Source organism: Perca fluviatilis, chromosome 15 (genome assembly GCF_010015445.1).
Source record: "Perca fluviatilis chromosome 15, GENO_Pfluv_1.0, whole genome shotgun sequence".
In the NCBI taxonomy this organism is placed as follows: domain Eukaryota; kingdom Metazoa; phylum Chordata; class Actinopteri; order Perciformes; family Percidae; genus Perca; species Perca fluviatilis.
In genome coordinates, this window is record NC_053126.1 from 22,010,786 (window position 1) to 22,026,714 (window position 15,929).

General features: G+C 40.9%; 1 protein-coding gene across 1 annotated transcript in view; it reads left to right on the forward strand.

Annotated features, from left to right (window-relative positions):
• The window catches only part of syt3 (synaptotagmin III), a 37,843-nt gene extending 25,328 nt beyond the window's left edge, over positions 1-12,515 (forward strand). The window contains exons 8-13 of the mRNA XM_039825714.1: positions 315-533; positions 4,297-4,417; positions 6,678-6,849; positions 7,494-7,623; positions 8,702-8,795; positions 9,273-12,515. Coding sequence (XP_039681648.1) covers positions 315-533; positions 4,297-4,417; positions 6,678-6,849; positions 7,494-7,623; positions 8,702-8,791 — 732 coding nt within the window. The 3' untranslated portion in view covers positions 8,792-8,795; positions 9,273-12,515. The remainder of the gene's footprint in view (positions 1-314; positions 534-4,296; positions 4,418-6,677; positions 6,850-7,493; positions 7,624-8,701; positions 8,796-9,272) is intronic.
• The last annotated feature ends 3,414 nt before the right edge of the window (positions 12,516-15,929 follow it).

The window sequence follows — 15,929 nt, forward strand, 5'->3', positions numbered from 1 at the left end:
ATTAATTTCAGTTTAGGTAATAACCATTACTTTTAGTATCTTACAATCAGGACAAAGCATTGGAAATGTGAATAAGAGCACCCCTTATTACAGTGAGTCTGGGGTATGTGGGCTATAAAGGAAGTAGTCCCTTATTAACCCTCTTTTACTGTTATAGTGGTGTTAAAGGGTAAAATAATGTTGTTTGTGCCCCCATTATTCTTTGTACTAATTCCCTTGTACCTACCCATCGGTACCCCATACTGTAATGACTGTAATTTATAGGCTGTATTTAAAGTGTTACTATAAATTCTGTCTGTCTGTCTCTCTCTCAGGTCCACAGAAAGACCTTAAACCCAGTGTTCAATGAGACGTTTCAGTTTGGCGTGCCGCTGAATGAGCTACATTCCAGGAAGCTGCATTTCTCTGTGTACGACTTCGACCGCTTCTCCAGACACGACCTGATCGGCCAGGTAGTGGTGGACAACCTGCTGGACTTCAGCGAGGGCAGCGGGGACAAACCCGTCTGGAGGGACATTGTGGAAGGCACCGCGGTAAGGATGAAGCTCTGCTGCAGAAATAACACAAAACAATCACATTCATTTGGAAGAGATGCCCACGGTAAATTAGACTAGATGGAATTTGAATGAGCCTTGTGGCGATATCGGGCCGTAGCAGCTGCAAGTCATGGGCCTGGGCTGTGGTGAGTGGGATAGAAGCAGGAATGGAGCTCATCAAACATGACACAAGTGACAGTTTTAATTCAAGTAGAAATTCATGTATTCATGATATGAAAATGAATCTGAATTCCAGCTTGGAGGAAAGAAAATATGAATGAAAAATAAAGATACAAATGTTAAAAAATAGCATTGCAGTATGAAGCCAAACTAAATATGAACACGAGTACACAATATAAAACAAGAAATATGTGGATATGCTGTTGTTGACATAATAATTTGCATAATTCACATTAACAGCTGACATGGGGCGTACATACATATACACGTCTCAGATTCATATTGCAAATAATAGAAATATAATCATATTCAATTTACAAATGTATAGTATAGGTAAACAATGTGTAGGTTTAGTGTCCTACAGTTTGTTCACCTCATACTATCATTGCAACGGTGACTCTTCGGATGCAAAGAAAGGCCACAATAATTTGAATCTCATAAGCAACTAAATGAACGACTTTTAAATTTACCCACTACGTAATACTGTATGTTCAAATTGAATGTGTTATTATTAAAATAATATTTTTGTAGGGTTTACAATCTTACAAAATTAAGGTATTCAAAAAGTTTCTAATTTCTTTTTTGGGATCAAGTCAAGTCAAAATATGAAGTTGCTCATATTAGATTAATGCAATTTTGACTAGAGCTGCAGATAAATCCATTAATCAATTAGTTGTCAACTATTCAATTAATCACCAACTATTTTGATATTCGATAAATTGGTTTGAGTAATTTAAAAGAAAGAAAAGTCAAAATTCTCTTATTCTAGCTTCATAAATGTCAATATTTTCTATCCTCTATAACAGTAAACTGAATATTTTTGAGTTGTGAACAAACTTCAGTGGGGCTTTGGGAAACACTGATCCACATGTTTCACCATTTTCTGACATTTTTTAGACCAAACAACTAATCGATTAATAGAGAAATTGATCGACAGTGAAAATAATCCCTAGTAAAAGCCCCACTGTATTTCAGACACCAAAATTCAAAATAAAACATGTAGGCAACTGAGGATAATCAACTGTGCCTTAATAGAATCAATTGTGCCTCTGTCCTGTGAGATGTTAAAAAACATTCTCAAGCTTAAGTATCTTGTGGTGGTTCATTTTATAGTTTCTTACAGGATTCAAATGATTACACCATTTCTTTGCTTTTATATGACTCAAAGAAGCATGTGCCTTATTGTCTGTTGCCTGAGGGTCATATACTGTATAGAGAGGAGTATGGAGGACAGAAATAGCGCAGACTGGAAATTGTCTGCAGTATAGATTCATTCAAAGTCTGGTAATATACAGTGCCTTGCGAAAGTATTCGGCCCCCTTGAACTTTTCGACCTTTTGCCACATTTCAGGCCTCAAACATAAAGATATAAAACTGTAATTTTTTGTGAAGAATCAACAACAAGTGGGACACAATCATGAAGTGGAACAAAATTTATTGGATATTTCAAACCTTTTAAACAAATAAAAACTCAAATATTAGTGCAAAAAATTATTCAGCCCCTTAAGTTAATACTTTGAAGCGCCACCTTTGCTGCGATTACAGCTGTAAGTCGCTTGGTATGTCTCTATCAGTTTTGCACATCGAGACTGACATTTTGCCCATTCCTCCTTGCAAAACAGCTCGAAGCTCAGTGAGGTTGGATGGAGAGCGTTTGTAAACAGCAGTTTTCAGTTCTTTCCACAGATTCTCGATTGATTCAGGTCTGGACTTTGACTTGGCCATTCTAACACCTGGATATGTTTATTTGTGAACCATTCCATTGTAGATTTTGCTTTATGTTTTGGATCATTGTCTTGTTGGAAGACAAATCTCCATTCCAGTCTCAGGTCTTTTGCAGACTCCATCAGGTTTTCTTCCAGAATGGTCCTGTATTTGGCTCCATCCATCTTCCCATCAATTTTAACCATCTTCCCTGTCCCTGCTGAAGAAAAAGCAGGCCCAAAACCATGATGCTGCCACCACCATGTTTGACAGTGGGGATGGTGTGTCCAGGGTGATGAGCTGTGTTGCTTTTACGCAAACATAACGCTTTGCATTGTTGCCAAAAGTTCGATTTTGGTTTCATCTGACCACAGCACCTTCTTCCACATGTTTGGTGTGTCTCCCAGGTGGCTTTTGGCAAACCTTTAAACGACACATTTTATGGATATCTTTAAGAAATGGCTTTTCTTGCCACTCTTCCATAAAGGCCAGATTTGTGCAGTATACCTACTGATTGTTGTCCATGGACAGAGTCTCCCACCTCAGCTGTAGATCTCTGCAGTTATCCAGAGGATCATGGGCCTCTTGGCTGCATCTCTGATCAGTCTTCTCATTGTATGAGCTGAAAGTTTAGAGGGGACGGCCGGTCTTCGTAGATTTGCAGTGGTCTGATACTCCTTCCATTTCAATATTATCGCTTGCACAGTGCTCCTTGGGATGTTTAAAGCTTGGGAAATCTTTTGTATCCAACCGGCTTTAAACTTCTCCACAACAGTATCTCGGACCTGCCTGGTGTGTTCCTTTGTTCTTCATGATGCTCTAGCTTTACACGGACCTCTGAGACTATCACAGAGCAGGTGCATTTATACGGAGACTTGATTACACACAGCTGGATTCTATTTATCATCATTAGTCATTTAGGTCAACATTGGATATTCAGAGATCCCCACTGAACTCTGGAGAGAGTTTGCTGCACTGAAAGTAAAGGCTGAATAATTTTGCACCACTTTTTCAGTTTTTTATTTGTTAAAAAAGTTTGAAATAGCCAATGAATTTCGTTCCACTTCATGATTGTGTCCCACTTGTTGTTGATTCTTCACAAAAAATTACAGTTTTATATCTTTATGTTTGAGGCCTGAAATGTGGCAAAAGGTCGAAACGTTCAAGGGGGCCGAATACTTTCGCAAGGCACTGTAGAATCACAGCTCGGGAGAGTCCAGATAGATTACTGGAAAGGCACCGCTGGCCACATCCAAACTTTTTACCATGCAGCGTCCAAGTAGATTTATATGAAATATTCATAAAAGCCTATTAGCAAATTAGACAAAGCAAAGTCTTAGATTTTTTGGCATGGGTGTTTCATTTATTAAATAAGTTTAAAGCATCAGCCTCTCAGCATATTTTATTTTATGTTTCACCCGGGGAAGTATTGATTAGTGAGGCACTAAGGAGTCATCATGCCACAGTGTGACCTGAATACCACCGGTGTCATTACTGCGGTGCCACTGAGACCACAGACAGCGAGAAGATCAGTAGATGGGGGGGGGGGGATAGATATAAAAAGCCTGAAGAATCGTCACCTCTACTTAACACTTTCCTTACTTGGGGACATTGACACATTGGCATATGATTCATTTACAGTGACAGCCCTTCCCCTCTGCCTAAACACTCTGCCTAGCCGCATTAGGACGCCTGCTGTCACCCGCCGTCAGTCACAGATGTAGCTCTTTTCTGGCCATAGACAATCACAGCAAACCGAAGGATATCTGTCAGTTAGTGTTTTTCCTATCTGGCTCTGTTTCTGATGCCATGTGTGTGATCATGGCGTTCCTGTTTCATTTCTGATCACTGTCTGTGTGTGTGTGGTGACCTACAGGAAAAGGCTGATCTCGGGGAGCTTAATTTCTCGCTGTGTTACCTGCCCACTGCAGGCAGGCTCACTGCTACAGTCATCAAGGCCACCAACCTCAAAGCCATGGACCTGACTGGCTTCTCAGGTAAAGGATTAACACACACACACACACACACACACACACACACACACACACACACACACACACACACACACACACACACACACACACACACACACACACACACACACACACACACACACACACACACACACACACACACACGCACATCATCCTGCTGCCAGACCTCCAGCCAGCAGTCTGACTGGAAACTCATTAAAAGGAAAAATATGACACAGAACAGCTTTAAAAAACAGCCACTGGTGATGTATGTGAGTTAATTTTGTGTGTGTCTTATTCTGATTGATAACTTGCTAAACATGCAGTAGAGATATTTTTTATATGTAAACATCACAATTAAACATGGTGTCAGTTTCATGCAATAAAAGAGTACTTTTTATGTTATTTAGTGAGTTTTCCCCACCATCAGCAGTCTAAATGGACCAGAATGCTCTACATCTGCAAGATACAGCTTGTTGCATTTTGACTGAGGAATTAGTGATGGGCGAAATGAACGAACAAATCTTTTTGAACGACTCTTTATAGTGTCCGGTATGTACCGGGTCAGCCTGTCAAACGTACCTAATGCTTATGAATCCCACTCATACTGCACACACACTCGCTGTTATCGTAGGGTACTGCTCACAGGTGCAGTCGCTCAAAACACAGGAAGTGGGACCACCAATAAATAAGCGGGAATCATTGTCTCAAACGAGGGTGTCAATGTATGAGTCGAGACAGACTGGACAAGATCAAAAGAACCGCTCTCTCGAACTGTCTGCTACTTTACCCTCAAAAACACATTTCTGTAACATCGTCTTGAGCTTACATAGCCTACCTACATACAAGTGGGATGCTGAATCAATGCATTAAAATTGATATTTTATCTTTCTAATGTAAACTTATAAATGAGGACTGGTAATGCATTGAAAAGTAGTTTTGTGGGGCAGGCAGCACTAGCTGTCGAGTGTCACAGAGAAACTGACGCCATATTTTGTAAAAAGTACAAAAACTCGAAACTGTCGATACATTCGTGTGTATCAACTCGAAGGAACAGATTCTGTGAAAAGAATCGGTTTGCCCATCACAATGAGGAATGCCACCCCTCTTTTGCTGTAAAACGTTTGTTTTTACTTTTATTATCATTACAGTTTACTCCTCCTGCAGGTAAAACCAACAGGTTTGTGCAAAAAAGAGATTTTTCAAAGCCTAAAAAAAATCACTAACTGAAGTAGAAGTAGATGAAGCATGTTAGGGAAGGTCCAAAACAGCAAATGACAATAAATCTTTGCTAAATACTTCCTGAAGGGACCACAATAGAAATAAGCCCCATGGCTTTATTGTGTTATCCTGACTTTGTTTTGGTTTTAATGTATGGTGCATAGCTGTATCGTATTTTATAATGAAATGGGCAAATAAAATCAATCAATCAATCAAGTGCGTTTCTAAATGAGTGTTGGAGAATCTGAAGTTAGATGTTTCCTTCAAGGACTAGAGGTGGAGTTTATACATTAAGAATATATTACCTGAAGCAATAAAGTGTATTATATACAAATACAAAAACCAGTAAAAATAAGTTGCATTGTGTTTTATTGTGAACAAAATCAGCTGCAGGTGTAGCACCAATTACTGTATATCTGCAGAAATAGACAAAAACAACAATAGTTTTACCTGTGAGACTGATGTCAAGACGTGATTGCTAATGCTAATATTGAATTAACAAAAGCATTATAAAAAAAGGCTTTATGCTTTAGTTATCCTTCACTTAAAGACTTAATTAAAACGGCAATGCCCTCTCAGATTAAATGAGATCTCAGATGATAATGACCACACGGCGTAATTATTGCCACAGTGGTCCCAAGGTGATTGCAGTGCCTTAAAGATGCTTTAAAATGCAGCATACAAATGGAGCCGTGGGTGTGTGTGTTTTCCTTGGCTGCTGTCACTGAGCTGCACATGTTGAATGGATAAATGTGATTCAACCTGTGCTGCTTTTCTCCCTTTGTGTTCTTAATCCAGCTTTGCCAAGGTGACTTGATTTTCATGCCTTTTATGCGTTACTGACGCGGATACCTGTGAGCATAATACCTAACAGCGTTTGCAGGAGTCCCCCCTTATCTTTTTCTCTCTGCCTTCTCCCCCTCTTCCTCTGTCTCCCTCTCTTTCTTCCTCTTTCTTCCTCCATTACTTTTCTTCCTTCCTTCTTTTTTCTCTCCCACTACTCCCTTTTCTCTATCTCTCTCTTTTCTTATGCATTCCATCTTCTCTCATCTCTTGTCTTCAGACCCGTACGTGAAGGCCTCTTTGATCTGTGACGGGCGAAGGCTAAAAAAGAGGAAGACTTCCATTAAGAAGAACACACTGAATCCCACGTACAACGAGGCGCTGGTGTTTGACATTCCCAATGAAAATATAGAAAGTGTATCCATCATCATTGCTGTGATGGACTATGACTGGTGAGCAAGCTGAGGCATTATTATATTGTAGGGTACTCGGATGAAGCTGATCATTACTGTGAAGTGTGCTGCTTATTGAATGTGTGTTTGCACATGCAGTGTGATGTTTGCTGTTGCTTTTTGGGTCGTCACATTTTGATGGTGTCGCGGCTGTGTTGAACACGAAGAGGGGTCCCTCATGAGTCAGCCTCCTGGTGGACGTTCACCTCATGAATAGACATGATTTATGCTAATGTTGAAGGAAGAAGTGGAACCCTGCCAATGCTTGTCTGTCTGACGCTTGCAGCAACACTTGGCTGTTTGATGTGTTTGTGTATAGATGCACCGCCTCCCTATTATGTAGTCTGCCCTCCATTTGGCATTTCCATAGGTGTGTGCTTTTGTATGTTTGTGCTCATGCCTGATCCCCCGCTGACATCAAGCTTTTATGCAGGGTTGTGTGTATTTGTAAGCTGCTATTCTGCTTATACCTCAGCTGCTGCACTCTTTTTCCAGTACTCAATGTTGATAAATGAGACTCTCCCTGTCCGTTTCTTACAAGCTCTGTCTCCCTCTCTCTCCCTGCTTTATTATATCCTCGCTCTCTCCCTTTCTCTACTCCCCTTCCTCTCTTGCTCTTGCTTCCATCCCTTGCTGCATATCAGTATTGGCCATAACGAGGTTATAGGGATGTGTCGCGTGGGCAGCGAAGCTGACGGTCCAGGGAGGGAGCACTGGACAGCCATGCTGGCCAATCCACGCAAACCAATAGAGCACTGGCATCAGCTTGTGGAGGTAATAAGCATATGATCGTGTGTGTGTGTGTGTGAGTGTGTGTGTGTGTGTGTGTGTGTGTGTGTGTGCGCGCGTGCGTGCGTGTGTGTGTGCATTCATGTGTCGTATGATCTCACACCACATATGTAATGTTCAGTTCATTATTAGAAAGAAGTAGTACTGTAGCAGCAGCAGCACTGACACTTGAAGAAGTGCAGTAGTGATAGTAGTATAGAAGTAATGGTTCAGTAAGATAAACATAGCAGTGATATAATACATATTCAGTTGTTTTACTTAAGAAAAGAAGCAGCACTAATATTAAAAACAAATGAAGTGATTGTAATTTAATTACAAAGTTTAATTTATTTGTTTATTGTTGGGTAATTAATCTACTGTATAACACATTTATATTTTAAAAGTGAATGATCTGATTTGCATGTCAAACATTAATCAAAAGCTAAGTAATTGCTAACTATAGCTGTAGTAGAGTTATAAATACAATATATTCCTCTGAAAAATTGCAGCGTAATGTGAAATACTCAAAATTGTACCTAAAGGAATAGTTCTTAGTGCTTATTTGCTTTTTATTGCAGAGAGTTAAATGATAACATCAATACCATTCACATATCTGTATGGTAAATATGAAGCTTAACTTAGCTAACCCGCTGTTAAATCACAACATTACTTTTTATAAATTTATTTTGTGGGGATTAAACAAATGAGATATGTGTTAATTATATAAGCTTCAGAGTTGTTGGCAGGCGGATTTGGTCATCTTTAAGCAGAGCCAGGCTAGCTGTTTCCCCCTGTTACCAGTCTTTGTGCTAAGCTAAGCTAACTGCCTGCAGCTTCATATTTACTGTACAGACATTAATCTGGTATTAATCTTTTCATCTAACTTTCGACAAGAACGTCAAGAAGCACATTTCCCAAAATGTTAAACTATTACTACAGGACTTGAAAATAGTGATAGAAATAGTGGTGGGACCCTAGCATAACTGCAATGCTAATATACAATTTCATGTTGAACTGAATGTATGGAAAGCATTTATTTTTGTCATGAATAATTAACATAAACAAAAATGTTATTTCCCTGCAGGAAAAAGCAATTGGTACATTTGTGTCAAAGACTGCTACAGCATCCTCCCCTAAGCCGCACATCGTGGTGGACAGTCCTCACTCCGATTAAAACTGTGAGCATTTCCTGGTTTAGATCTGACATGTTTTTTTTTTATCTTATCAGCATGCTCCCATACTGCTAGGAGTATTTTCTAGGCAACAGTGTATTAGAATGTATATTACTATTCCACACATACAATCAAATACCTCCTTGACTACTGCTTGTAAACAGGACTCGCTGTTTTGGAAGTACATCCACGTTACTGTGCAGCAGATGCTCTTAAGTCAGATTTCCACAGGAAAACTGGTGGAGTCTTTAAAGGCATGACCTAACTGTGAGTGTGTGATAAAGTGGAGGCTGTGGTGCTGTCAGATGTAGGAGCTCTAAGGCATAAGCATCTTTATAATCTAGATGTTATGGGTTATGTAATGCATTTTCCCCTCCTCCCTCTAAACTTACAGTACTGCATACTGTTTATATATTCTCTCCCCCCCCCACCGTCTCTCTCTTACTTAATCTGCGTCTTCTTCCTTATCCCCTCTTTCCTCAGGTCATTACCATCTCTCCAGCTCCAGACTTTCCTTTCTTTCCTCTCATCTGTGAATAATTCTCTCCATCAAAGAAAGAGACGCAGAGACACTGCTAGTGTCCAACTGCTAGTGTGGTCTTGCTCCTGCTAATGAATCCTCCAAGTCCTGTGCTGAAGCTGGGGGGAAGGGGGGGGGGGGAATAACATCCATCACATCCTACACTTTGAGCATCACACTCCACATTTACAAACACATGCAGACACTAAATGGTACCGTAGGACTGATTTTGGCTGTAAATTTGTGATCTAGCAAGGGAATGAACAAACATAACACACACACACACACACACACACACACACACACAAATACACACAGAGTTTGTAGTATGTGCGTAGTTCATGTGTGCTTCAGATTAGTGTAGTATTTCATCTACGAGGAGTGTGATGTGACAAACTTTTCTCTCTTGAAAAGAAAAAAAAAGAAAAAAAAGAAAGCCATCCTAGAATGGTCATTTCAACCAGGACCAAAGGTTCATGCCCTTGTACAGACTATAAAAGAAGAAAATCACTATGTCGATATTTTTCTTTGCAATATTGGTGTACAGTATATGCCGTACTGTATGGGAAAACATCTCACATAGTACATAGTAGGACAAAACATTCGAGGAGGATTCTCCCGGCCATTTTGGACGCCTTCTCCAGGCTTCGCATCCTCTTGTTTCAGACTTAACTCGCTTATTTTCCCCAGAGGAAAGACGACAAAGCGTCCATTGGTCTTTATTGATGTCAGAGGAGCAATAAAGGAGGACAGACTAATTGGTTTAAGCATGTTACGCAACCTTGAAATGTGTCCCTTTTCCTCATGCTTTTTGTCACCATTCTCATGGTGCTCATCAGTATCAATATCTCTTTGATTATTTTTGCTCTGTTGTTTGTGTGATACAGTACACATATAACCAGGAATCAGGAAAGGAGTTTATTCATGCCATTTTAACAGTCCACTGAGGATGCGATGGTGTGATCTTCCGAGAGACTGGCTTTCTGGCTAAACCAGCAGACTTTTCCTAATGTAGGACTACACAGGTTGAATGAAACCTGCGTTTAGGATCGGACCAGCATCTGTTTGGAGTGCATTCGCCAAAGGATGTATCCCACAGGAAAGGATATCACCACTCTATTTTATTTTTCTATCATTCCAGAACTTTTTTTTCTTTTCTCAAGAAGTCATCATCCAGCTTCAACTGAGAAAATGATTATCTTCAAGTCCACATCATGTCCCTGACAAGACTTTAGAAGGACACACACGTCTGTGTTGCTTTTATTAGTGTGTGTTTCCGTGTTTGTGGGCGTGTTTGTTTTGTATTTGTGCGCGTCTGTGTGTGTGTGTGTGTGTGTGTGTGTGTGTGTGTGTGTCTGTGTGTCACTGTGACCTTGTGTGTGACACGTTTCTGTGCTTACTCCCTACCTCGTCCCTTTTCACTCTTCGCCTCCCTCACTTCCCAAATCCCGGCATCCACAGACACAGAAATGCTTGTCTCTGGGCCAATCGTGTCTTCTGTCCCGTGTCTTAACAAGGAGCCATTTTTTGTGTGTGTGTGTGTGTGTGAGAATGTGTGTGTGTGTACTATACGTGCCTCATTGCACTAGGTGGGGACAACACTGTCTTTCATAGACATTAGTTTGTATTGTCTATGTTGTCTCTGAAATCAGCTGCCAATCATTCAACCCTCCTCTCCTCTCTAACCCTTGCCTGATGTAAGTAACTGTGTTGATCGTGTACTTCTTTCAGTAATTTGTGTACTGTATGTCCAAGGGGGAAAAAAACAGATGGCACAGTGATTAAAAATTGAATTGTTGGGTGTGTTTTGATTAAATTTACAAGAAAGGAACGTGAAAAAAAATGAAGGAAAAAACAAACAAACATTTGAGGCTTATTTTGTATGGCCTACAGATCATGACAAATTTAGATCCCCCTTAAAGCAAGGCAACAGAGAGGTGTTGTGAGAAAAAAAGCGCCTGTGCACTTCCTGTGTAAACCGATACAGACTTATAAAGCCATGTCTGTCACCGCTACTACGACTACTACTGTAACCTCAGCAAAACAACAGTACAACACCTCACTACAGCTACTTGTATTGCTATTATTGCCATTTCTTTCTCATCCTCTCGCACACACACGTCTATGTTGGAGTGTGTGCATGTTTCAGGGTAGGGATCTAGTTTCTTTATATTTACCTTTTGTCCGTGCAGGTGCAGTGAGAATTACCGGTGTGCTTGATCAGGTATATGGGGGTGGGGGACACATTCCACATCATACCTGCAGGTATTCTGTGTGGTTTGTCAGCTGGGGGATTATTGATCAGCTTGACTAAGTATGATATATGGTTGAGATATGGTATTGATCTATTGGTCTCGAGGCCCAATAAGTCTCTCTTTCCCAGGCTCTCTATCTCTCTGCTTGTTTCTACCCTATTTAGCCCTTGTGTTACTGCCTGGTGATAGATTAAAAAACTCACAGTGGAACCAGCACATCCCTTTATTCTCTTCCTCCCTCTGTCTGCCACCTCCCTCTCTTTCTGTTTTTGTCCATCTGATTACTGTCTGATTACTCATTCTTTACTCCAGCCATCCTTACCTTCCTCTACCTCCCCCTCACACCTATCCATTTCTCCCTCTATTTTTTTTAACTCTCCTCCCCCCACCCCACCTTCCAGCTCCCTCTGCTATCTCACATCCCTCCATCTTGCCCTCTTTCTTTCTGTGTATGACACCCCCCCTTCCGTCCTCTCTATTCTCTCTCGCTGTCTTCTCGTGTTAGTGCAGTTCTGAATGGTCATGGGAAAACATGTTTGCATGCTTATATTAACATGAATGATGTCAACTTGATGCAATGGAAAATTATATAAGTGATGCTTTAAGCAAAATCTGACAATGAACTTGATACTAATACTACTAATGACGACTAAATGGAGACCTAGCAATTGTTTATCTCTGTGGTCAAAAACAATGATGAAATAATTTTGTTTATGCTGTATTTATCTCAAATTGGTATTCTTTTTGATTTTCAATTGTTTTTTATATATAAAATTTATTCAAGAGGTTTAATTTTTTTATTGGTTAAAGCTGAGAATTTGAGTGAGGGGTTCAGTCAGGGTGATTGTTTGAGTCAGGAGAGCTGTACCAGGTCGCAGGATATCGATGAATGTGTAAGTAACAGTGTGGCTGAAGCAATGATAATGGAAATAAAGGATATGTATCATCCAACTTTGTGTTTCTGACTTCTTTTAATCCACCGGGTGGGGAGGCAGGAAAGGTGGTGAAGCTACTGTCACACACCAGACAGTGTGCTATATATATAGTATGCAAGGCCCTGGGCATTTCAGATGTACACAGTCTATATTTGACTCAGGCATGGGAGGTAAGACACTCTTCCTGGACAGAAGCAGCCTGAACCCAACTTCTGACAAGCTCTCTGACTTTCTGCTGTGCATTACTGTAAGTTCTGTGTAATTATTTAGCCACTTTGTCATGAATTCTTTATTGTGGCCGCATTTCCCTAAATGCAAAATGGAGCATGGCTGCCTGCCCTGTGTGCTTTTGCTCCATCTGCCCTACTTCTTTGTTGTCTCCTTTTATTTTTAAAACACTCATATTATTTGTCATGTGGTTATTATCTCTCGATAAAGCGAAGATGCACACCAGTAGCAATCTGCAACACCAGGGCTTCAACAGCAGAGAGAGAGGAGGAAGACCGAGCTCAGATGTGCATGGGAATGACAGAGAAGGAGGAGTAGGAGAGGATTAAGCAAATGAAGGAGGATGAAGAGCGGGAGAATGCCAGCGTGGAGGAGGAGGAGGAGGACACAAATGGGAAAACCTGAAGAAGAGAGGGGATAGCTGCATGCGGGATGTGTGTAGAAGTGGAGACTGGAGGTGGAGGAGGATAGCTCTGTATATAGACACACTCATCACGGGGCACCTGCAGCATACTGACAGTGTTAACAGTTCAACAACAGCGAAACACACACACACACACGTGCACATACACACGTGACAACACACCAGTTAGCACAGCTTTAATGCTGTAGACTGTTGAGAGAGAAAAGTGGAAGGTGGGGTGGGTACTGCTGTCTCCATGGCAACGTTCCCACCGTGCAGAAAAAAAATCATTTAGTCGGAAAGACATTTCACTCAGTTCAGTGAGCTGTAAGAGGGGAGAGAGGGAGGGGGGAGGAAGTTAGAGAATGGGGGAGGTGTGTTCAATATAGAGCTGTTTGTAACACACTGGAAGGATTTATCTAAAGTAAGCTGACAACAAGGCATTAGCTCTTAATGCTAATTTATCTCATTATTATCCATGATGATAATGAATTCCACCGCATCATTAAAGACGAATGTAATAGCTTTGGGTAATACTTTTACAATTTTCTTGACATTTGCCATCTTTATGTAACATGTTCAATTTCACTTTATACCATTACATTAGCTGCACCACCTACACGCCAGAAAAACCTTTCGTGACTGGGACTCAAAACTTTTGTTTTCTTATCTTGAAAGCACTGCGCAAAGGGACTCCGACCTTTTTATGAGACCACTTATTATGCCACGTATACAGTTTTTAACATTTCATTCCAACACTATAAATAATATCCCAAACCTTTCAAAACAATGAATTTAATGAATGCATGCAAGTGGAAACCTCAACCAGTAGGGGTATTAAAGTAATGTAGCTTGCCTCTGCAGTGAAGCTGTGTTTGAATACAGGAGCTGGGCCCCAGGATCTGACCTTCTCTGTAAATTGCTTTCATGGAAGAAGTGAATTGTAAACAGAAACTTCTGTGAAACATCCTTTGACATTATATCTCTGCTATCGTGGCTTCAAATGAGGAACGCTAGAAAGAGGAATTTATAAGAATGGATTTATTTACAAAATGAATATCTTGCCATTTAAGAAATGGGAGTACAAGTCCATATTCAAACCCTTTTCATTACGCCCCCTACTTCTACTGCACAGCACCATTGCCAGACACGATAGAAAAAGCCCCAGAGACTGGCAGAGCAGGGTGCTATCACAGCATCCCAAATGTTCTGGGTAGTTTTGGTAACCCATTTGTGTGGATGTTAGTGTATCAGCATGCTGGCTGTGATTACCTGTTGTGAGCAGACCATCTGGCCCTCAGCGACCCAGCTGGGTACCACGATCAGGAGACGGATTGCCTTTACCACACCACCTGGACCTCGCAGACATGGAGCGTCGAGGCACCGACCATATTTCTCATTCATATTTTATTATGTCATTCTTTGACCAAACAAAAACAAAAAGAAAACATTGTCTGGTTTTCCCAAAGGCACTCACGGAGAGCAGGCTTTCTGTAATTGCTTGGCAACTGCTGGCACTGTGTGTGGAAGTTCAAAGCAGCGAGACACACAGTACATCCCTCAGAGCAGCAGAAAGCATCAGAGTTGCAAACTAAAAGGGTGCCTACGTATGCACATTCAAACACACACACACACACACACACACACACACACACACACACACACACACACACACACACACACACACACACACACACACACACACACACACACACACACACAAACAATTCTGTCAGTTTAAGTTGGCCATGTAGCTCAGACAAAATAAAAAGCTCTGTTTGGGGTTTCATTTTTGCATCCATGGGATAGCCTTGGGCATGAACCTACCCTCAGATGAACTTTTATGGAAGCGGCCCTGCTCACTGACGCCCAAATGGAAAAGCCGCTTGAGCCCACAGCTTGTTGCCCTCCCGAGAGTTTGGGTTAAATTGATACGGAGCATTGTTTCTGGGAGTGGTTTTGAGTTTGATGAGCTCTGAAGCCCTTTGCTGAACGCTGTGCTGAGCTGACTGGCTGGCAGTGCCACAGGGGACTAGATGCTATGTTGGATCCACAGAAATGCGCCGATGTGTTACAACTACAGGTTAGCCGCTGGTGCCTTGTGCTGATCCGACAGCAGGTTATCATGCTGATTGCTGTTTTCAGCTCTGAGGTTTCGGAGGGAATGCAAACCAGCTAAACCTGACCACCAGGTTCAGTGTATCAAGTATCAAATCATCAACATTTTATGTTCATTTAGATATCAATAAGATAATGGTTAGAAGATACATTTTATTATCACCTGGAGCTTTTTCTTTATGTAACTTTACTAAGTATACATATAGATACACCATAGCAAGGCCCTTTAAGTTGCAATCTGTAACCTTGTCTCTCTGATGAAAGACCAGGAATCTACTGTACTTACAGTAGATATTTGCTGACATCTTCTGGAGATCTGGTTCAACAGCACTTAGATATATCCAGTGTTCTTGAAGAGAGCTCTGTTTTAAACACAAGAAGAAGAAGAATACACTATATTTTCTTTGCGGTGGGAAAGTTTATTCTAAAACACACCTGATGTTTCTATAAGCTGGAGCTGATCTGTCATCAGTAATATATTACATATTTCAAGGCTTACATGATCAGTCTGGAATTACTGCTACGACGTACTCTGAAACAACAGTGATGAAGTTCCAGGCAGTATCTAGAAATGCAGCTGTCAATCTCTGAAGAAAGTAAGTTTAGTACCTTCAGGTTTGAGTAGCTTCATGTCTTCATGTCTGTCAGGAGTCTTGTACTTTTGCTTTAATCAAATAGACA